General features: G+C 42.2%; 1 protein-coding gene across 1 annotated transcript in view; it reads left to right on the plus strand.

The window, feature by feature from the left end:
- The first annotated feature begins 9,659 nt into the window (after positions 1 to 9,659).
- The window catches only part of MSL2 (MSL complex subunit 2), a 31,064-nt gene continuing 16,525 nt past the window's right edge, over positions 9,660 to 24,198 (plus strand). The window contains exon 1 of the mRNA XM_052639550.1: positions 9,660 to 10,013. Within this exon, the coding sequence (XP_052495510.1) occupies positions 9,872 to 10,013 (142 nt within the window). The 5' untranslated portion in view covers positions 9,660 to 9,871. The remainder of the gene's footprint in view (positions 10,014 to 24,198) is intronic.

Genomic DNA, 24,198 nt, shown 5'->3' on the forward strand with positions numbered 1-24,198 from the left:
ATAATTTTGCATTGTATGTATGCCAGAGCTTCTATATCCATTTATCCATGGATGGAGAGTTAGCTTGTTTTCATGTCTTGGCTATTGTAAATAATGCTGCAGTGAACATGGAAGTGCAGCTATCTTTCTGAGTTACTGTTTTCATTTCCTTTGGATGTATTCCCAGAAGTGTGATTGCTGGATCATATGGTAGTTCTATTTTTTATGTTTTGAGGATCCACCATACTGTTTTCCACAGTGTCTGTACAAATTTATAATCCCACCAACAGTGCACCCGGGTTCCCTTTTTTCCTTACATCCATACCAGCATTTGTTATTTATTGTCATTTTGATGGTGGCCATTCTAACAGATTTGTTGGCTCAGAGGTTAAAGTGTCTGCCTGCAATGTGGGAAACCCAGGTTCGATCCCTGGGTCGGGAAGATCCCCTGGAGAAGGAAATGGCAACCCACTCCAGTACGCGTGCCTGGAGAATCCCATGGCGGAAGGAGCCTGGTGGGCTACAGCCCATGGGGTCGCAAAGAGCCAGACATTACTGAGCAACTTCACTCACTCACTCATTCCAACAGATTTGAGGTGATACATCATTGGAGTTTCAATTAGCATTTTCTCTAATGACTAGTGATGTTGAGCATCCTTTCATGTACCTCTTGACCTTCTGTATATCTTATTTGGAGAAATATATATTCAGGTCCTTTGCCCATTTTAATTCATTTTTATTTTTTTGCCCATTTTTAAATTGGATTTTTTCTTTTGTGTTATATAAGTTCTTTTTATATTTTGGATAGTTAACCTTACCAGACAAATGGTTTGCAAATATTTTTTCTCATCCCACAGGCTGTCTTTTCAGTTTGTTGATGGTTTCTTCTTCTGTGCAGAGCTTTTTAGTTTGATATAGTCCCTTGTTTATTTTGCTTTTGTTGATTGTGACTTAGATGTAATATCCAAAAGATCATTGCTGAGACCAATATGAAGGAGCTATATTCCTATGCTTACTCCTAGGAGTTTCACAGTTTCTGGTCTTACATTTATGTCATTAGTCCATTTTGAGTTAAGTGTTGTAAGAAATGAATTCAGTTTCATTCTTTTGCATAAGAGTATCCAGTTATCTCAGCACCATTTATTAAAAAGACTTCTTTTTTCCAGAGTATTCTTGGCCCCCTTTCCAAATATTAGTTGACCATATATGCTTAGGTTTATTTCTTGGCTCTCGATTCTGTTCCATTGGTTTAGTTGTCTGTTTTTATGCCAGTGCTATACTGTTCTGCGGAGAAGGCAATGGCACCCCACTCCAGTACTCCAGTACTCCATGGAAAATCCCGTGGATGGAGGAGCCTGGTGGGCTGCAGTCCGTTGGGTTGCTACAAGTCGGACACGACTGAGCGACTTCACTTTCACTTTTCACTTTCATGCATTGGAGAAGGAAATGACAACCCACTCCAGTGTTCTTGCCTGGAAAATCCCAGGGATGGGGGAGCCTGGCGGGCTGCCATCTATGGGGTCGCACAGAGTCAGACACGACTGAAGCGACTTAGCAGCAGCAGCAGCATACTGTTCTGATGACTACAACTTTATAGTATAGCTTGAAATCAAGAAGTGTGATGCCTCCTGCTTTGTTCTTTCTCAGGAGTTCTTTGGCTCCTTAGGATCTTGTGTGATTCAAAGATCATTTTTTAAGCCTTATTGTTCAGGAGTGTCTCCTAAGATATCTTTACAGATCTCATTTTATCCAACAGATATACCCTTTTAGAAACAATTTCTGAAATCCCTTTTTTCCTGTCCCTAAGCAGTATGTGTTATGCCCAGAGTCCAAGTCCCCAAAACTGAGAGAATAAGACGTCCACAGCAATGCAAAAGCATGAAGGGGTTTTATTTCTAGCTCGAAGTAGGGCTCCCGCCACATCCAATGCAGTGGAGCGGAGCAAGGAGCTCGGAGCCCAGATTTACAGCAGTATTTATAGGTTTTAGAACAGAGAGTTGGCAAGGGCTGATTGGCTGCAGGAGTTTCCTAGTATTTACTACTTGGCTAATCTTTATTGGCTGCAGGGGTTTCCTGGTATTTACTAATTGGCTATTGGCTGCAGGGGGATGTCTTTTACGTCCTGATAAACTCCAACCAGGTTACGGGGAGTATGCTGATTAGACAAGTCCTGGCATCCGCGGGGATGACCTCACTGGGCAATGACTCAGCCTTTCCCGTGAGTCCTACCTTAGTCCCTGAAGCCTATCATGGCGTTTGTTAGGTCCCAACAGTATGCAGGTCAGGAAGCAACAGTTAGAACTGGACATGGAACAACAGACTGGTTCTAAATAGGAAAAGGAGTAGGTCAAGGCTGTATATTGTCACCCTGCTTATTTAACTTCTATGCAGAGTACATCATGACAAACGCTGGGCTGGAAGAAACCCAAGCTGGAATCAAGACTGCTGGGAGAAATATCAGTAACCTCAGATATGCAGATGACACCACCCTTATGGCAGAAAGTGAAAAGGAACTAAACAGCCTCTGATGAAAGTGAAAGAGGAGAGAGAAAAAGTTGGCTTAAAGCTCAACATTCAGAAAACTAAGATCATGGCATCTGGTCCCATCACTTCATGGGAAATAGATGGGGAAACAGTGGAAGCAGTGTCAGACTTTTATTTTGGGGGGCTCCAAAATCACTGCAGATGGTGATTGCAGCCATGAAATTAAAAGACATCTACTCCTTGGAAGGAAAGTTATGATCAACCTAGATAGCATATTAAAAAGCAGAGACATTCCTTTGCCAACAAAGGTCCGTCTATTCAAGGCTATGGTTTTTCCAGTAGTCATGTATGGATGTGAGAGCTGGACTGTGAAGGAAGCTGAGCACCGAAGAATTGATGCTTTTGAACTGTGGTGTTGGAGAAGACTCTTGAGAGTCCCATGGACTGCAAAGAGATCCAACCAGTCCATTCTGAAGGAGATCAGTCCTGGGATTTCTTTGGAAGGAATGATGCTAAAGCTGAAACTCCAGTACTTTGGCCACCTCATGTGAAGAGTTGACTCATTGGAAAAGACTCTGATGCTGGGAGGGATTGGGGGCATGAGGAAAAGGAGATGACTGGAGGCAGGAGGAAAAGGGGATGACAGAGGATGAGATGGCTGGATGGCATCACCAACTTGATGGACGTTGAGTCTGAGTGAACTCTGGAAGTTGGTGATGGACAGGGAGGCCTGCTGTGCTGTAATTCATGGGGTCGCAAAGAGTCGGACACAACTGAGAGACTGGACTGAACTGAAGCAGTTCCCTCTCTCATTTCACATGGCAGCAATTCCAAACTCTCATCACTCTCTCGATGAAATTTTCTTGCTACTTTCCCTAATATTAAAATTCTGAACAATCAAATTTAGGACTAAGGCTCATTTAGTCCTACCTTCTTGACTCAACCTGCTTGACTAGAGAACTGTCTCAATCATGTAATGCTAAACCCTGTACAGTAAGTTGGTGGCCCTGATACTAGCAAACTTCAGGTAGTACCATATGCCATATGGAACAGGTGGGAATTATAAAGAGATATAAATTGTCCTAAGACAAACAGGGATCTTCGATAATGTCCACGTGAAAGCCCCCAGAGACAAATGGGCTGTGTTCCAAAAATTCAATTTTTAATTGACTGTTTGGGATGCAGAACACGTTTTCCCTTAGAAACAATGCTATGAATAATTGCAACTATTCTCTCAGGGAAGTCTACAGAAGCTTGTTTAACCCATAGTGTAACAGAAATATCTGCTAAGATATTTTAGATTTGCAGCAAGTGCATCCCTAAATCCTTACCATTCTGAATTGTAAATTAGCTGTTTACATAGCTGCCACCCCAATAAGACTGTGAACTCTTTGAGGGCTGGAAACTGTTGAATTATTCATTTTTGTATTTTGAATGCCTGGCATATAACTGGCAATAAATGTTGGTTGCATAAATGAATGGACAAATTTAATAGGCATTTGAATAGTGTTAAAAGTGTCTTAAGGAATAAAAACAGTAACATTTAGTGGGTACCTTAATATGTGTCTGGCACTGTGCTAGTCAGATGACCAATAAAGCAGCTGCTTTGCTTAGGCTAGAGTTAAAGATGAAGAAACTGAAGGCAGTTTTAATATTTGAGATATAAATAGGTGCTGGAGTTGCTAAATAAATGTTTTGGATGAAGTGAATGGGTATATGTATTGATTTGGAAAAAATTTCATTGAAAAATAACAGAAATTGATATGCAAAGGGATATGTGTCTTTTGAAGGGCTACTCTTTTTTAAAATATTTATTTATTTGGTCATGCTGGGTCTTCAGCTGCACCACTCAGGATCTTTGGTTGTGGCACGTGGGATCTAGTTTCCTGACCAGTGACTGAACCCTAGACTCCCTGCCTTTGGAGCATGCATTCTTAGCCACTGGACCACTAGGGAAGTCTCACTGAGGGGCTACTTTTGAGGAGGAGATAGGTATGACCACAGCTAAAGAGGAGCAGATGGAAGATGAAGTTTAGTAACACAAAGGAGTGGATGGAAAGAGCAGGATTGGTTTTGACTAAGCTCTGGGCTTAAGTTCATCTGGGTTACTGTTCCTCATAAAGTGATATTTGCTCTGGCCAATCTTCAAAGACTTCTTGTGAGTTATATTAAGCTATTATCACTTTCCACAGATGGAGGTTAATTGGATTGATTTCTTTCCACAACAGTAGATGAAGCACTTGTTAAAATTTGGTAGGGATGATTTTTCAGTGAGCCTAGGCTGCTATCACACAAAACCATAAACTGAAACTTTGTGGGTTAGACAATATTTATTTCTACAGTTCTGGATGTTGAAAGTGTGAGATCAAGGTGCCAGCATGATCACCTGGCAAGGGGCCCTCTTTTGGGTTGAAGATGGCTTATGTCCTTGTTGTATTCTTACATGACAGAATGAGAGAGTTCTTTGGGGTTCTTTTCATAAGGGCACTAATCCCATTCATAAGGGCTCTATCCTCATGACCTAATTATCTCCCAAAGCCCTACCTTCTAATACTATCACACCGTAGGTTAAGATTTATATATATAAATTTGAGTTGGGAACTTCTCTGGTAGTGCAGTGGATAAGAATCTGCCTGCCAATGGCAGGGGACACGGGTTTGATTCCTGGTCCAGGAAGATTTCACGTGCTTCAGGGCAACTAAGCCCTGAGCCACAACTACTGTGTTCCAACTATTGAAGCTCATGTGCCTAGAACCTGGGTTTCACAACAAGAGAAGACACCCCAATGAGAAGCCCGTGCACGGCAATGAAGAGTAGTCCCCGCTTGCCACAACTAGAGAAGGCCCCGCATGCAGCAAAGACCCAGCGCAACCAAAAATAAATAAATAAAATCATAAAAAAAAAAATACATTTGGGTTGGGGAGGGGGACATAGACAACCAATGGTTACAGGAGAGAAGGTACTGGAGCAGAGATACTAGACAGTTAGGGAAAATGCATCCTGGGAAGGTGAGAGAGGGAATATCATCTCCAGATATATTTTGGTTTTGGAAGGAGAAGGCAGAGGGAAGAGGGTGAAATAGGAAGAGGAAAGAAGGCAAAAACTTTCATAATTTTGTACAAGGCTTAACCCCTCAGAAAATCCCTTTGACTTATTGCCAGCTTGATCTTTGTTCACTGAAAGCATAACTACAACTACTTCTGCATTAATTGTATTGTCCTCAAAGTGCTAGATGACTATCAATAAATACTTGTTTGATTATTCCTAGTGTTTCAAATCAATCCACACTCTGGCTTTACTAAAGATCTTAGAAGTGACATTGATCGAGCTGAAGTAAGAACTATCTTTAAATTTATAAGACATTTTATGTTTTTCTCCAAGGAGAAGCAAACATTTGTCCATGCCTATTATTCACCACACACTGTACTGGGGTGTTTACTTACATTATCACATTTCTAGTAATTCATCATTATTTTAACAATTACTGAGTAGCCATTATATGTCAAACCCTGTGCTTGCCAATGATGATAAAGGCAGAGAGAGGAGAGCAGAAAACTGCTTTTCAAATGGTTCTAGCATAATAGGGAGAAAATAGGACTAAACCAACAACTGCCACTTAGTGTGAGAAATGCAGTCAAAGAGGTAAGCCCTTGGAAATCTTGGAACATAGAAAAGGGGAGCTTTAATTCAAAATGGATAGGAAAACGATAAGAAGAAGGAAACAAGTATTTGTTGTTTGTCTGAAATGAAAATTTAAGTGCCAAGAGTCTAAGGAGCCATGACTAAATGTGACGTGCTATCCTTGATGGCATCCCAGATCAAGAAAGGAACATTAGGGAAAAACTGAAGAAATAGGAATAAAATATGGATTTTAATTAATAATAATGTATTACTATTGGTTCATTGATTGTGACAAATGTATAATAATAAGCTGTTACTAACAGAGGAAACCGGATGTAGAATATAGGAGAACTATCTGTACTATCTGTGCAATAATTCTGTAAATTCAAAACTTTTCAAATAAAAAGTTAAGTAATTTTTAAAACTGGCATTTTATATTTTTGTCAGATCTGGCAACCCTAACAGTTTTACTTCCAAATAATAATTAAACACAAAATATGAAAAAAATCACCTTGATAGTTTAAAATTTAAGTTAAATATGAATTCTCCTAAATATTTGATCCAGGCACTTCTTTTAATATAAACAGTTCATTTGTTTTCTTTTCAGGCAAACTTCAAACAAGTAGTTATTATACAAGGAAGGTTATTTCAGTGTAGAGATGCTTTGCCATAGCCTATCAGCATTTGCAACCAACTTCAAAAGCTAAAAAAGAACTGCCTCTTCTTTCTCTTTCACACACACTCACACATGAACCATTAATAGAATTATTCTCAATCTGATGTGCACATCTCAAGAGATTTTTAAAAATCCGTTTATGCGAAAATCAGCAAGGTTAAGGCCTTGCAAGTAATCACTTGTCTAGGGTCACCGCTAACTTGTACTGTCTGAATGCAAACGGTGCTATTATTTCACTCTCCGTGTTGGTCCTCTGGGGAAGGACAACCTGTGTGCTGTAGAAGAACTTGAGTCTGGAATAAAAATAGAACTGTATATTAAAACATTTTCATTTGAAGATGAGCTTAGAAAAGATTTATTTAAGAAAAAAGGAAGACCAGACTTTTAAAAGAGAATGAATTTTATAAACTATTTGTCAGACCAAATACATTTTGCACAGCTTTGTTTCACAAAATTAGGAAAATAGATTACTTTTAACACTACGTACTAATAGTATGCTAGTGCTTCCAAAGAAAATGTACCTGTCCTCAAATGGTAATAGAATTTATCAGAGGTTATATGGGTTCTCTTGATATCTTAACTCTTCATTTCTACTCTAAGTGGCAAGCTTCAAACAAAAATGTTTTTGTCAGAAAAGATTTACATACGTCATAAATCTTCGTTTGCAGACATGTTTAGAGCATTTACTAAGCGCAAAAAGTTAGGCTGAAGAGCTTTGGTGTATCCAGAGATAATGATTCCTACGCTGTTTCTATTTTTAAAGACGGTTTGTTCTTTTGGAGGGGAGGGGAGTCAGACGTTAAATTAGGGTTTTGTTTTTATCTCCGTGACCTTGGTCTCCTGCAAAAACAGGTCAAAACTTTCTTTAAAAAACAGGTAATACTTTCAAGGATTTGGGTTCTAAAGCAGGACCATGGGTTCTTATCTGTTCATACAGAGGGCGAGGTCTGTTAAAAAAAAAAAGAGAGAGATTCGTTTTGTTGTTTAATTGGATTCCTGTGGAGAGCTCGGTGCCCTGGAAGGCTGGGCTGCTCACGTCCGTCGTCCTCCAAGCACTAGAGAAAGAGCCCGCTCTGACCGGCAGAGAAGGAGGTGGGTGCGGGCACCACCGCTTCAGACGGCCTTCTCCGGCCTTAGAGGCCTCAGGGTGCCGTCGACGCGGGCCGCGGCCCCAAAAGAGCCCACGCCGCCCGAACGCCCGCTGGGCGCGCAGCCACGTCGCTCGCCACCTCCCTTCTGAGCCGGGCGGGTGCAGGCGAGCGGCGGCAGCGCCCTTTGGGCCGTCTGGAAGCTCGGTTCCTGGAGAAAGGCCGCGAGGGCGGGGTTTGGGGCGGTGCGGCGCTTTCTCCTCACCTCGCGGTCAGCCCGGGCGAGGAGAGGCCGCATGGGGCCAGGGCGGAGCGTCACATGGCGCGACCCAGCCGGGGCTCCGCGTTGGCGGACACCGAGGAAGCCGTGTAGTGCGGGAAGCCTACAGCCCACACTGGGGAAGGATGGGTCAACTAACGAATGTTTCACCACAGCCCACACGCCTAAGAGGGAATTTGAGAGCGCCTGGGGGAGGGGCGGGGAGCGCAGGCGGTTCACCAGGAGCACGCTCTGTACAGAGAGCAGGAAAGTGGGGAGTCAGGCATGCGCAGTGAGCTCAGGGTGGGTTGGCAGCGGGGAGGGGCTGGTGTGAGCGGGCTGATGTGTTTATCCGGTTTTCTGGGTGGGCGCTCAAAGCGCACGCGTCAGGGCGAAAGGCGGCGGAGCTGGGTAGTGGAATGCGCATGCGCCCAGCGAGCCGGTAGCGCTGGGAGGGTGTGGAGGGGGCTCTGAGAGGAGAAGCAGGGGAAAAGGGAAGCGAAGGGAAAGGAAAGGGCGGGGGGAGGGGTGAGAATGTGGTCTGCGCATGCGTGCGAGCACTAGCGACGACGGCGGCGGGGGAGTCTCGGGGATGACAGTGGCTTTGCCCGTTGGGGTAACGGTCGTCGTCGCCGTCAGGGCCTGAGGCGCCGCACAGCCCGCGGGATCCATTAAGGCCGCAGCAGCCCGGGCCCTACCGAGCTCGAGTGGCGCGTGGAGTCGGGGTGAGGGCGGCGAGGCACGGGGGGAGGGGCCTGCGGCGGGGCCTTGCTGTGTGCGCTGGGCGGCGGCGGGGCCTGTCGGTGTGAGCGCTCGCCTCAGCCGCGGCCGGCCGGGCGTCGTGGGCGGTGGCGGCCGTGGTGCTTGGCGGAGGCGGCGTCCGTGTGTGTGGCGCGGAGAAGATGGCCGGGCAGTGAGGGGGCGGCGCTTGCGCCTGGTGACCTCGGAGTGAGCGACTGAGGAGCGAGGGGCGCCGCCGCGGCCCGGCCGGGCCTGCTCCCCGCCCCCTCCCGCCGCCGCCGGCCCGCGCACTTCCTCCCCGGCCCTCCCCTCTCGGGCGGGGGCCTCCCCTAGCCGCTTCGCCACCTCAGGGAACAGCCGGGCTCTAACCGCCGGGGCGGAGAGTCAGGCTCAGTCCGGGCCCCGCGTCCGATATGGAGAGAGCGGCGGCGGTCTCCGCCAGCCGCAGCAGCAGCGTTCGCCGCCGCCGCGGCTCGGTGCACTAGATCCAGGAAGCCGACGCCCGCGCTGCCGTCCTTGCCGTCGCCGCTGCCTCCGCGCCGGGCGCTGTGATGGAGTAAGGGCCCTGCAACCCGTGAGAAGCGTGCCCGCCCCTCGGACCGGGCCGGGGCCTGCCGCCGCGCCCGCCAGCTCGACCACAGGAGGTGCCTCCGCGTCCAGGGATGCAGCTCGAGCGCAGGCCGCCCGCCGAGCCGTGGGGCTAGACTGAGCGCCGCCTTCGCCGCGTTCTGCGCCCCGCGGCCGCCCGGGACGAACTCGAACGCTGGTTTCTCCCTCGCTCTTTTTTTTTCTTCCTACTCGGTCTGCAAGTCTCAGGGACGGAGGAGGGGCGCCAGGGCCCCATGTGTGGGAGGATTGCTTCAGCTCCACAAACTTGTACGGATTTTGGTCACTACTTTGGCCAGAGGTTTTGCCCCGATTTCCTCCGAATTGTTACAAACTCGCCGTTGTTCCCTGGCTGCTTACAAAGTTGGATCCGGAATTTCTCTTCACCCGGGAGCCAACGGTGTCGAAGCGTCTGCAATGAACCCGGTGAATGCTACTGCTCTCTACATTTCCGCGAGCCGCCTAGTGCTCAACTACGACCCCGGAGACCCCAAGGCGTTTACAGAGATTAACAGGCTCTTGCCTTACTTCCGACAGTCCCTCTCGTGCTGCGTTTGCGGTGAGACGCTTTTTATTGTTCCCTTTTCAATGTTGGTTAAAAAAAAAACAAACTCTGGGCGATGGTAACAGGAACGGTTTGACGGCCGGGTAGTTTGTATTAAGCTTTTGTTATTTGTGCGGTAGTGCAAGGTCTTTAGTTTTGAAACTCGCCAGAGGACTTTTGCCCGGCGTTTGGGACAGAACCTTCTAAACCGCCCTGTACGGCGGCCTCAATGTTCAAAACTGTTTAATTCGCCTTAAGTCAGTTCTGTACCATTTCTGGTGGTGGGTTTCTGTTTTTTTTTTTTTTTTCCCTGAAAAAGGGGAAATCGTGCATGCTGCTGCCTTAAAATAAATTTTTTTTTTTACGCTTTCGATAACAGAACTGACAAAACACCTACCTTGGTTAAACCTGGTTTAAACTTGTACATGTGGCGTGTTTGCATTTCTCCAAACGTGTTAGGTGTGGACGATGGTATAGCGGGTGAACTCGGTGTGGAACTTTCCCCCCAGGTTCTTCTAATGCTTTGACAGCTTGACGGTAAGCGATGATCCAGGGCAGACTGATGGTAATAAGTGCTTTTTGGCTGGTGGGGTTTTTACAGGATTACGTTTTCTTTGGCTTTACTATATCGTGGCTTGGTAGAAAGTGATTTTAGGTGTTTTTGTTCAAGAAGTATTAGTTCGTGCTGGGCAGGATATTTTCCAAGTTATTTTTGAGAGATGAAGTTGTTTAACATTAGTGTTTCAAAAATGGTAATAACTTGTGATTATTATCGAAGTGATTGAAACTTTTCAATAACACACCTAGACTGAAAGCTTTAATTATAAAGGAAAGGGCAGCTGGCAAAACCAAAACAAAATAGTAATACTCCACATTCTTATTTCTCCAAAACTTCTGAGATTTTGTTGATCCACTTGTTTAGTCAGAATTTGAGAAATTCAGTCGTTTCAGACTTTCACTTAAAGAGATTTTGCGACTGTAGTGGCTAAAGGGAGAAATAGTATTCATCTGAGATTCAACATTTTCTGTATAGCTCTGGAGCAAAGCACTGAGGAGGGTGCAGAAAAGGTGAAGAGGTTTTTTGTTTGTTTTTTGCACGTCAGGTCCTTAATATAATCTCATAGACAGTTAAGTAACAGTGTTCGAATGTGATTAAGTGCTATGCTGACTGGTAACGGAGACTTAACCCTTATAGAGAAGCAGTTGCCCTGGGTAAATAAGTTAACTGCCCCCGGACCTCAGTTTCTGAACGTGTAAAATGAGAGCTTTGGGCTAGATTCACAGTTTCCTTTCTGCTCTTAAAAATATAAGAATTTGGTTGACTTCAGCGTTCTATCCCACCTCATTCTCCCTCTCTCTTTTGTATGGAGTACTTTATTTTATGCCTTCACAGCTTTTGATAGTTCGTGGAATGAGGAGATGGGGCTGCTGTAACAACTTTTTACACAAACTTTTCTGGGAGTGGGGATTGCTACTATGGTAATGTAGAGGGCATAAGCCAGCCCATCCTGGCCTGCTAGAACTGCAATAAAGAGTGATGTCATAATCCAGGCAACACTTGAATATCTGGTAGGTCTCCTTTTTACAAGATAGAGGGAACTTAGCTCTCTAAGAGGGAAATGGTAGTTTTGAAATAGTGTAGGTGCTTGGTTATTATCAGTAGCTTCAGGACAGTTGTGATCTAATTGAACATTTTCTAGAGTCTAACCTGGATTTTAAAAAATGTTATTAATGCTACGTTAGAACCTTTTTTTAAAACCAGTTTGACAACTCAAAGTTTTCTGACATTGGGGCTTGGTAATAATTCCTTTTTCAAATGTCTCTTTCCCATCATTCTATGGGAGAGATTTGTGGGTTCCACTTCGCCTTTATAATTAAGTAGCTGGCATAAAATTTCAGCATTATAGGTGTAGGTTCAGTTTTTTCCCCTTATCTCTTTGGATGTAAGTCTGTGGTTATCAAGAGATGGGAAAAAAAAAAACTGTTATTTGAATTCAGATCCAACATTTTTCATTTTTGTACCAGATACTATCCTAGACCCTTTCTTCTTAGCTGAAAAGTAGTTATTTCAATTAACAGGGCATGTGCAGTCTTAATAAGGATAAACAGATATGTAAAAACTAAGTTTAATTCTCTTGGTGCTTTAAATAGGAAGTTTGTTTCAATAGGTCCTTCAGTGTCTGACCCAGTCCTACTTTTTCAGCTTTGTATTCAACTGCCCTCATATATAATTTCAGTCAGTTTAGTATTTTTGTCTTTTCAAATGTACATACCTTATGGCTGCCTCCTCTTTTCCCCACCTTTGCACTCTGAAGTTCCTTCTACCTAAAACATATTTCTACTCTGTATGGTCTAACTCCCTCCTCAGTGAATTCTTTGTTCTAATCATCGGCACTTTTAACTCTTGTAGTGCAGTTTTTATATAAAATTATTCTATCTTAGGGTGAATACTAAGTTTTTGTACATTTTTGTGTTCCTTCTGCCTCATTCTTTCCTATCCAGTGACTTGGATGTAGGTGTTTATGACAGACTCAGAGGAAGAAAGTGAGGAGGTGGGGAGGTAAAAAAGATCTATGAACTTTGCAGTTAGGTACAAATCCTAACTTTGCTACTTGCTGTCTAGGCATGTTATTTTAACTTTTCGCCTGAATTTCCTCTATGTACAGAAGGGGATAGTTATGCCTTCTTTAAGTTTTGTTTCTCCAAATCTGTGTTATATACGTTTATTTTTAAGGAGGAAAAGCCTTTTGAACCCATGAGAACAAGTGTGTGGACTTGCTGTCTGGCTTGCAGAGAGGTAGAGAAAGGTAGGGGGAAGTGAGAGATTGAACCATCAGTTCAAATATTGTGAGTGAGTGAAAGTTGCTCAGTCGTGTCCTACTCTTTGCGACCCCATGTACAGTCCATGGAATTCTCCAGGCCAGAATACTTGAGTGGGTAGCCTTTCCCTTCTCCAGGGGATCTTCCCAACCCAGGGATTGAACCCAAGGCCTCTGGCATTGCAGGCGGATTTTTTTTACCAGCTGAACCACAAGGGAAGCCCGTGTGAATATTGTGAAACCTTGCGTATTCACTGGAACTACAGGTTTTGTTATCATTGTTCTTTGAAATGTTAATAAGCTGATTATCACTGCTTGTTTTTCAGTTGCTTTGAATGTTTAAACTTTCTGAAACTTCTGGTGAATGGCAATGCTTCATAGCAATGCTCCAGAGAGTTATTGTTATTTCTAGGCCACAGAAACAGTGACCAGACAGTACTACTGCAGGTACTAATTTTGTGTCAGTTTTTTCCCCTTGTTATAAATGTTGAGCTTTATTATTTTGTCATTTGTCTTGAAGTATGTAGAATTTACTTTTGATGGCATGAGACTTCATAAATTCTAAGGATTTTAAGTTTTTTGTTAAGCTTTAAAGTCCTCAAATGGTGTAATAAGTTTGATATGTTAGAATCAAATACTGTTAGAACTGAAAGGACAATATAAGTGAGTGGAAAAATATTACTCTCTGACATATTTGGAGTCCTGTAAATTAATCATGGTCACATCTCTACTCAGGGACGTGAATATTTCCCTGATGTTTTAAATTCTAGAAACGAAATGGTTTTGGCTTTTACTGAATAGTTGTGAAACTTTTGGATATCCAGTTTCTCATTTATAAAATAGAAAGGGGCTGGAGAATAGTACCACTGACTTAGGCTGACCAACTTTTTGTTTTGAATGTTATAGTCTTAAATCTACTGTTACTCACACTGCATTACAATGTAGATGGTTCCCTGAGGGTGAGAATCTTGCTGGTCTTGGTCACCTCTGTAGCCCTGCACCTGACAGTTACTGGCTCAATGGGTATTGTTAAATGGATGAAATTACCGTTAAATAGAACAAGGTTCAAAGTAGGAAGGATGTGCTCTCAGAATAGTGTATGCCTTAAAATTAAATAGATTTAACTTTATGAAAGACAACTTTCATTTTCCTTATTTGTCTCATTTTGGCATTGTTTGTGGGACCACGTTGGAATTAGTGCAGTAGATGATCTCAAAAATCTCTTTCAGTTCTGGAATTCTGATTCTTTAAGCAGAAACAGTTTGTCTTTTGACTGAGTAAACAATTTATAAATAGCAAGAATCTTCTAAAATGAAGTTTGAACATGTAGCCTGGAGTGACTTATTTTAAACTATCTTTTAGACAGTGGCTGAATTAAAAGCCATTTGTATAATATAAGCATTACACTAATTTTTAAATTTTTAATTAATTTATTTGGCTGTGCAGAGTCTTAGTTGCAGCCCACGGACTCTTCCATGTTTGTTGAGACAGGCGAGATCTTTGGTTGTGGCCTGTAGGATCTAGTTCCCTGACCAGGGATCGAACCTGGGCCTCCTGCATTGGGAGCATGGTTTGCCACTGGACTACCAGGAAAGTCCCTATACTAATGTTTTATATTTATATTTGTTTCAAGTGTGAGTTCATTTGATACTGTATTTTTTTTGTACCTAAAATCATTGTAGTAAATTTTTTTACTTTTAAGCACATAATATAAATATTAAACTTAACCACCTTAACTTTTTTATTAAAAGTTAATTTTTGGCTGTGTTGGATCTTTGTTGCTTCCCATGACTTTATTTTTGGTGAGTAGGGGCTAGTCTTCATTGTGGTGTGCGGGCTTCTCATTGAGGTGTCTTCTCTTGTGGAGAATTGGCTATAGGTGAGTGGATTTCAGTAGTTGTGGCGTGTGGGCTTAGTTGCTCTAAGACATGTGGAATCTTCTCAGACTGGGGATCAAATTTGTGTCCTCTGCATTGGCAGGGGGTTTCTTAATGACTGGACCACCAGGGAAGACTGTTAACAATTTTTAAATGTATAGTTCAGTAGTGTTGAATATGTTTACATTGTTGTGGAACAGGTTTCCACAACTTCTTTGGTCTTGCAAATCTATGCCTGACAAGCAGCCACCATTTTCTTTCTTCCCCCTAACCCCTTGTAACCACCGCTGTACTTTCTGTCTTTCTGAATTTGACTGCTGTCACTGATTCCTCATATAAGTAGAATTATATAGTCTCATACTTGTCTTTTTTTTTGACTGATTTATTTCACTTAGCATAATGTCTTCAAGGTTCACGCACCAGATTTCTTTCCAGCTTTTGGCCACAGCACCTGTGGGATGGTGGTTCTCCCACCAGGGATCAGACCCACACCCTTCGTGTTGGAAGCACAGAATCTTTACTACTGGGCAGCCAGGGAAGTCCCAGGATTTCTTTGCTTTTTAAGGCTTAATAATAATTCTCTTGTATGTATAGCACATGCTTACTTTATTCATTCATCCACTTTTGAATGTTTGAGTTGCTTCTACTTCTTGAATGTTGTGAATAGTATTAAGAGCATGGGTGTGTAAACAACTCTATGAGACACTGCTTTCAGTTCTTTTTGATGTATATACATCCAGAAGTAGGATTGCTGAATTGTGTGATATTTATGTTTTTTTTTTTTTTTTTTTTTTTTGAGGCACTCCATACTGTTTTCTAAAGTGGTTGTACCGTTTTACAATTCTGCTGGCAAAACAGGGTTTCCAGTTAGTTTCTGCATGTCTTTGCCAACATTTGTATTTCCTGTTTTGTTGTTGATTTTTTTTTTTAATGGTAGCCATCCTGATGGGTGTGAGATGATCTCTCATTGTGTTTTGTATTTCTCTGGAGGTTGGTGATTTTTGCATATACTTGCAATTGTATATCATCTTTGGAGAATCACTGTTTTTTTAAATCTTGAAAATCTTTTATTTTGCTTATAAAGTCTTTATTAATTAATTAGTTATGTTTTCAGTGCTGGAATAAAAGATGAATTAAGACACATAGCCCCAACCATGTGTTACTCAGTGATATGGGGAAGACAGATAAGTAAACCAGCAATTATTGTGTGTTAAGGCACTTATATCAAGTCTCAGGCATTATAATAGAATACTCATATGTTAACTTTGTCACACATGTAAAAACCTCAGAAATTAATAGAGTGGTCCCCCCCACATGCCTCGCCCCCAACTTGTTTTTGAATAGCTGTTTGGGTCAAAGTTTGGGCAACCCTGATTGGGGTTAAAGCAGAATTTGGTGTATCAGTTTTTTCTTGGAACTTAAATTTGCCTCTGGTCTGGGAAGAAATCTTTGCTCAATCACCCATGTAACTCTTTGCAACTTTTTCGATTGTAGTCTGCCAGGCTCTTTTCTCCATGGGATTTTTCAGGCAAGAATACTGAAGCAGGTTGCAGTTTCCTCCTCCAAGGGATCTTCCCAACCCAGAGATCGAATCCATGTGTCCTGTACTGCAGCTAGATTCTTGACCACTGAGCCATCGGGGAAGCCAAAGGAAGAAAATTATTTAGTATTATGTTTTGGCAGATACTCTTATTTTAGATATATTTACCTGCTGGGTTCTTTCCCTAAGAAAAATCTCCTTTTTACAGTTTACCATTTTAGTATTCTAAAATTATTTCTAAAATGTTAGTTCCTACTTGGTTATGTTTGAAAAGTGAAAGTCTCTCAGTTGTGTCCAACTTTTTGCGACCCTATGGACTGTAACCTGCCATGCTCCTCTCTCCATGGAATTCTCCAGGCAGGAATACTGGAGTGGGTTGCCGTTCTCTTCTCCAGGGGATCTTCCTGACCCATGGATTGAACCCAGGTCTCCCACATTGCAGGCGAATTATGTTTATGGACAGTGAAATTGCCTTAGGGAAAGGATGCAATATGCATTTTTGTGGATGCTGAGTGAGAATAGCTTTGATCCACAGTCCTTTGTCATAAGATAAAACCTACTGAAAATGTAGTAACGGTTCAGGGCAGAAACAGTATGGTACTGTAAAATTAAGCAGCAGAAATTGTTTCAGTCTAGTAGGATCTAAGGGTTTCCCAGGTGTCTCAGTGGTAAAGAATTTACCTGCCAAGCAGGAGATGCAGGTTTCATCCCTGGGTCAGGAAGATCCCCTGGAGAAAAGTGAAAGTGTTAGTTGCTCAGTTGTGTTCGACTCTTTGCGACCCAAGGACTGTAGCCTTGGGCTTCTCTGTCCATGGAATTCTCTAGCAAGTTATACTGGAGTGGGTAGCCATTCCCTTCTTCAGGGAAGATCCCTGGGTCAGGAAGATCAGCTGGAGAAGGAAATGGCAACCCACTTCATTATTCCTGCTTAGGAAATCCTATGGACAAAGGAGCCTGGGAGGGCTACAGTCCTTGGGGTCTCCAAGGGTCGGGGACATGACTTAGTAACTAAACAGCAGCAGTAGCAGTGAGATCTAGGAAGTTTGGGACTTGAGCTGGGCTAAGAGGAATGGTGAAAAGTGAACATTTTCAACAAGACTTAAGAGAGAGAACATTTAGCTTTTTTAGGATGCAGAAAATCAAGTTTATTTCTAATGAGTCCTTGTAGGAGAGCCCATCTGTGACCCATAGTGGTAACTCAGGGGCCTTTTGTGGGAGGGAACCTTGATGTCAGGCTAAGGAATTTGACATTTACCATATGACTTGTTCTTTTTCACAGTGTGTTCTATAGGTCACCAAGTCAAAGCCACTGAAAGAGATTGTTAAAATACAGATTCCTGGTTATCAGACTGATTGAATTGAAATCTCTGTGGGCAAGGCCTTGTAATCTGCATTTTCTCCCTCCCTCCCAGTATGGGGAGCAGAATTTGGAAATCCCTATTACCTTCGAGAAATATTTTTAAAGTAGGAGAGTGATGTGATCGAAACTTAATTTTAGAAAAGATTAGTTTGGGGATGGAATTTAGGATTGATTATTGGAGTAAGGTGAAATTCAACTAGAAAGAATAATGTGTTTCCTTGTTATAGAGGCCTGAGTAGTGATCAGAGTGAAGAGGCAACACTCTAAGATAATGCAAAGGGAAAATTTTGTCCTCTTTATGGTTATAACATTTTAATTCTTTGATATATACTATAGTATACTTTGTTTTTGGCTAGGCATATTTCACTGTGAATGGGCTAAATGAGATATTTCCTCCCGTTAAATTTATAAAAGTACTAAATTTTACAGATAAAACCTGGCTTGTCAGGTACTCCGGAGAGGTTTCAGTTAAGATAGGAATTAGTGGAGAAGGAAATGAAAACCCACTCCAGTACTCTTGCCTGGAGAATCCCTTGGACAGAGGATCCTGGTGGGCTACAGTCCATGGGGTTGCAGTCGGACACGACTGGGCGACTGACACACACACAAAATCGAGGAGATACTTGATGGTGCAGTACACTTCATCTATTCTCCCATCTCCTGCAGGCAGCACCTGGGAGGCAAGATGGCTCCTCCCCACCCACCACCCCCAAATCCCTTCTGGAAGTCTTGGGGCCTCAGTGCCTGCCAAGAGCTGCTGCTGCTAAGTCGCGTCAGTCGTGTCTGACTCTGTGCGACCCCATAGATGGCAGCCCGCCAGGCTCCCCCGTCCCTGGGATTCTCCAGGCAAGAACACTGGAGTGGGTTACCATTTCCTTTTTCAATGCATGATAGTGAAAAGTGAAAGTGAAGTCGCTCAGTTGTGTCCAACTCTTCACGACCCCATGGCCTGCAGCCCACCAGGCTCCTCCGTCCATCTGATTTTCCAGGCAAGAGTACTGGAGTAGGGTGCCATTACCTTCTGCCTTGGGCAAATAAAAGACTAAGTTGGTTACTGGCAAAAAAAAAAAAAAAAAAAAAAAAAGGAATTAGGACCAAGTGGGCCTGGGGAGAATGAAGAGAAGGATGAAACAGTAATGATTTGATGATGCCTGGGAGTTGGAACTAGTGAGGAAATATTATTGGAAATGTGTTTAGAAAAGGCTAAAATTGAAACACTTTAATTTTGTGCCCTTTCCTGGAAACCTTGATTTTAAAAATGACCTTATATGCTTTTTGGTATAGTAAAACAAATAATATAGCTTTTGACTCCTGGGGTTGTGGTTTTCATCCCCTCAAATTAATTTGAACATTCAGTCCTTTTTTTACACTCCTTGTTTTCATTACATTGATAGTATACCATCATTAATTGGTTAATGTTTTATTGTATTATCTTCTCTTGGAGTCCACCTGGCTATTTTAATGTATGATTTGATTTGTTTTTGTGAGTTCTGATTAAATTTTATCTTTTATTTTAAAAGATAGTGTTTCAGAATCCTTATTCTAATTTTTATTTTTCTCTGTGTCACCAAAACTCGCCTTTGTTTTCTTCTTATCCATTTAGTTTATGTTATTGTCTTCTTTTAAAGATTACTTTTTGTTGTTTCCATGTCAGGAAATTAATTCAGATAATTTTTTCACTTTAATTACTATATGCCTGGCCATTTTCATCTTTTCCCTGTTCTGACTCCATAATATTTTAGCAGAATCTTCCTGTTCATTGCCTTTCTGCTCAGAAACATCTGGCTTTGTCAAGCTATTTTTATCTAGTTTTATAGCCTGCATATTTTGCATATGTTGATTTTAGTTTGTCTATTAATTAGCAGTTGCCCTTTAAAAAAAGTAATTATATTTCTGGCTGAGCTTGTTCTTCATTGTTGGAAGGGCTTTTTTCTAGTTGCAGCAAGCAGGGGCTAACTCTTAATTGCAGTGCATGGGCTTCTCATATCCGTGGCTTCTCTTGGGTTGTACAGTGTGAACTCAGTAGTTTTGGAATGTGGGCTTCCCGACTGTATGTGGGATCTTAGTCCCCCAGCCAGGGATCGAACCCATGTTCCCTGCTTTGGAAGGCAAATTCTTAACTAACCACTGGACCACCAGACAAGATCACCTTGAAGTTTAAATCTCTGTCTCCTTTTCTCCCAGGTGGCACAGTGGTAAAGAATCTGCCTACCAATGCAGAAGATGTGGGTTCAATCCTGGGTCAGGAAGATCCCTGTCATAGGAAATGCAACCCACTCCAGTATTCTTGCCTGAAAAGTTCCGTGGACAGAGGAGTCTGGCAGGCTACAGTCCATGGGATTGGAAAGAGTCAGACATGACTGAGCTACAGAGCACGGCATATACTCCTGTTGTGAAATTTGGGACTCTGTCCATATATATAATATGGGATTATAAAATTAGAAGGGAGCATTCCAGTTCAGGTATCCTTGTGATGGATTTCTGAATCCCCTCCACAGTTAATTAGTTGGTTGTCCAGCTTATGAGTCAGCTTTTTCAAGATATGACATAAGATATGACTGGCATATTCTTTCCACCAGAATGTCTGAGTGTCTCAGGGATCTTTTAATGATGTCATTGAGCTTGCCGGTTCAATTTTAACATAGATTTTACATGGAAGGTTATTCTTCCTAATGAGAGTTAGACAGGAAGATAAATTGTAAAGCCATTTTTTCACATCAAATAATCCTTTCTGTAATATTCTTGAAAATTCATCCAAGCCTTTTCCTGAATACCTCTGGGGTAGGGAGCTAAATTTTACTCTGCAAAATAGCCCTATCTGTTTTGAACCATAGAATTCTAATGTTGGGATCTGGAATTATTTTGTGAAACTGTATCTGGATAAGAATCAGTGTTGCTTTATCTTGTTTGGCATTTGGGATAGTTATTGGTTCACGATGTTTATGGTCAATTAAAGCATTTTCATAAGTTGGTTGATGGTGTTGTTTAGATCTTCTCTGTCATTACTGATTTTCTGTTTTGTAAATTTTTAAGAGATATTGTTATCTCTAGCTGTGATTACAGATTTAGCAGTTTCTCTTTGGAGTTTCTGTCAGTTCTTGCTTGTGTATTTTGAAGTTCTGTTTTTAGGTACATAAAATAATTCTGAACATATGGAATATAGATGAGATATATAATGTAATAGTTATAGAATATAGTTGATCAATATCAAGTTGATTTTTAATATTCTGGTCTAATCCTGTCATCTATCATTTCTAGTTATGTTGCTGTTTGGTTTTTCTGCTCTGCATGGGTCATACTTTTCTGCCTTTTTTGCATACCTAGTTAATTTTTTAAAAACTGTATTTTTGGCCATGCCGTGGATGCAGGATGTGGGATCTTAATTCCTCTATCAGAGATTGAACCTTGTGCCCCTTTCGATGGAAGTGTGGATGGAATCTTAACTACAGGACTACCAGGCAAGTCCGTACCTGGTTAATTTTGATTGGATGCTAGATACTGTGAATTGTACCTTGTAGGTAAAATTTTACCTTGTGGGTGGGCATTTTTCTCCTATTCTTGAGCTTTGTTCTTGAGAATGAGGTTAAGTTACTTGGCAGATAGTTTGACCTTTGATCCTTTTGAAGCTTTTTTTTTTTTCTTTTTTAACTAAGGGATAACCAAAGCAGCCTTTGGGGCTGATTTTCTGTACTACTGAGGCAAGAACCTTTTAACTACTCTGATGCCTCATGAATTATGTGGTTTCTCACACTAGGTGGTGGAATTAAAAATTGTTCTGCTGCTTTGCAGTTACAGGTATTGTTCTTTTTGCTCCTTTCTGGAGGTTTTCTCTCCATCCTGGGGTGATTTCCTCATATACACGTGCTAATCATTTTTTACTCAGCTGAAGATTTGAAAAGGGCCATGTATGAGTCTGCGTTTTTTCACTGTTCAGCGCCCTCATCTCTGGTGTGCTCTGCCCTGAGGCGTTTAGCTGCCTTAGCACCCCGTTCTGTCTTCTCAGCCCAGGGAGACCCCTGGGCCTTGTTTTGGTTCTCTCTCCTTGTGCTGTGGCCTGAACATTATTTCCAGACAGTAAGCTGGGATGGCTTAAGTTGTTTGTTACTCCATCCAGGGATCTGTGGAATCCATTGGACAATATATGTGGAAGCCATTGTTTTGTCCAGTTTCTGTTTCAATTAGGAGAGTAAGTCTGATTATTCCAATTTGTCTGGAAGCAGAATCAGATTATATTTTGAACCTATGTTGTCCCATACAGTAGCCATTATGTGCTGTGACAATTCTAAATACAGTTCTTTAGTTATACTTAGCTATATCTTAGGTGCTTGGTAGCCACATGTAGGTAACAACTACCTTATTGCATATGTAAAATATTACCATCATTATGCATAAAACAGTTCTACTGGGACTTCCTTGGTGGTCCAGTGGTTAAGACACTGCACTTCCACTGCAGGGAGCACAGGTTCAGTCTCTGGTTGGGGAACTAAGATGCTGCATACTGTTGGTGGCCAAGAAATAGAAGGAAAAAAAAAATAACCTTAAAATAATAAAAAAGTTCTACTGGACAGTGCTAACACAACTAAAGAAATTAGGTTTATTCCTGAAAGCTGTGGGAGCATTGAAAGATACCTTCAATGTTTTCATCCCAAGTTTTGATTTTTAAAACATTGAGTCCTTAAAACATTATGAACAGATCACTAGAGCTCACCACTGTAGATTTAAAAAACAACTTTCCCAAATCAGTGTTAGTGAATTGGGTTCAAGCAGGTGTTTCACAGTATTCATATAGTAAAGTGAAGTGAAGTGAAAGTTGCTCAGTTGTGTCTGACTCTTTGCAATCCCATGGACTATATAGTCCATGGAATTCTCCAGGCCAGAATGCTGGAGTGGCTAGCCAATCCCTTCTCCAGGGGATCTTCCCAACCCAGGGATCGAACCTAGGTCTCCTGATTGGCAGGCTGATTCTTTACCACTGAGCCACCTGGGAAGACCTCATGTAGTAAAAGGTTTCCATTATTTAAGAAAAGGGAAAATAACTATTTTTCTTCCTTTAAAATGAGGCAATTTGAGATGTCAAATGACTACTGGACCAAATTGTATGCCATACTAGTGAATAATTTTTCCAAATCGTTCTGTTGTGAGGGTTTTAAATTGTTCTGTTACTTCAGTTCAGTTTAGTTGCTCGGTCATGTCTGACTCTCTGTGACCCCATAGACTGCAGCACGCCAGGCCTCCCTGTCCATCACTAACTCTTGGAGTTTACTCAAACTCATGTCCATTGAGTCAGTGATGCCATCCAGCCATCTCATCCTCTGTTATCCCCTTCTCCTCCTGTCTTCAATCTTTCCCAGCATCAGAGTCTTTTCCAGTGAGTCAGTTCTTTGCATGAGGTGGCCAAAGTATTGGGGAGTTTCAGCTTCAGCGTCAGTCCTTCCAATGAATATTCAGGACTGATTTCCTTTAGGATGGACTGGTTGGATCTCCTTGCTGTCCAAGGGACTCTCAAGCGTCTTCTCCAACATCACAGTTCAAAAGCATCAATTCTTTGGTGCTCAGCTTTCTTTTTAGTACAGCTCTTACATCCGTACATGACCACTGGAAAAACCATAGCCTTGACTAGATGGACCTTTGTTGGCAAAGTAATGTCTCTGCTTTTTAATATGCTGTCTAGGTTGGTCATTATTTTTCTTCCCAGGAGCAAGCATCTTTTAATTTCATGGCTGCAGTCAATATCTGCAGTGATTTTGGAGCCCAAGAAAATAAAGTCTGTCACTGTTTTCACTGTTTCCCTGTCTATTTGCCATGAAGGGATGGGACCAGATGCCATGATCTTAGTTTTCTGACTGTTGAGTTTTAAGCCAACTTTCAAACTCTCCTCTTTCACTTTCATCAAGAGGCTCTTTAGTTCTTTGCTTTCTGCCATAAGGGTGGTGTCATCTGCCTATCTGAGGTTATTGATATTTCTCCTAACACTCTTGATTCCAGCTTGCGCTTCATCCAGCCCAGCATTTCTCATATTCTGCATATAAGTTAAATAAGTAGGATGACAATATACAGCTTTGACACACTCTTTTTCCCTGTTTGGAACCAGTCTGTTCCATGTCCAGTTGTCACTTTTGCTTCCTGACCTGCATACGGATTTCTCAAGAGGCAGGTCAGGTGGTCTGGTATTCCCATCTCTAAGAATTTTCCAGAGTTCGTTGTGCTCCACACAATCAAAGGCTTTGGCATCGTCAATAAAGCAGAAGTAGATATTTTTCTGGAACTCTCTTGCTTTTTCGATGATCCAGTGGATGTTGGATATTCTACTACTTAGTCATGTGTTAATGTCTTATTTATTCTTAGTAATATTGTTTTTGGCCACCTCATGCGAAGAGTTGACTCATTAGAAAAGACTCTGATGCTGGGAGGGATGAGGGGCAGGAGGAGAAGGGGACGACTGAGGATGAGATGGCTGGATGGCATCACGGACTCGATGGACGTGAGTCTGAGTGGACTCTGGGAGATGGTGATGGACAGGGAGGCCTGGTGTGCTGCGATTCATGGGGTCGCAAAGAGTCGGACACGACTGAGCAACTGAACTGAAATGAATATTGTTTTAGTT

This window comes from Budorcas taxicolor, chromosome 1 (assembly GCF_023091745.1).
Source record: "Budorcas taxicolor isolate Tak-1 chromosome 1, Takin1.1, whole genome shotgun sequence".
Lineage (NCBI taxonomy): Eukaryota > Metazoa > Chordata > Mammalia > Artiodactyla > Bovidae > Budorcas > Budorcas taxicolor.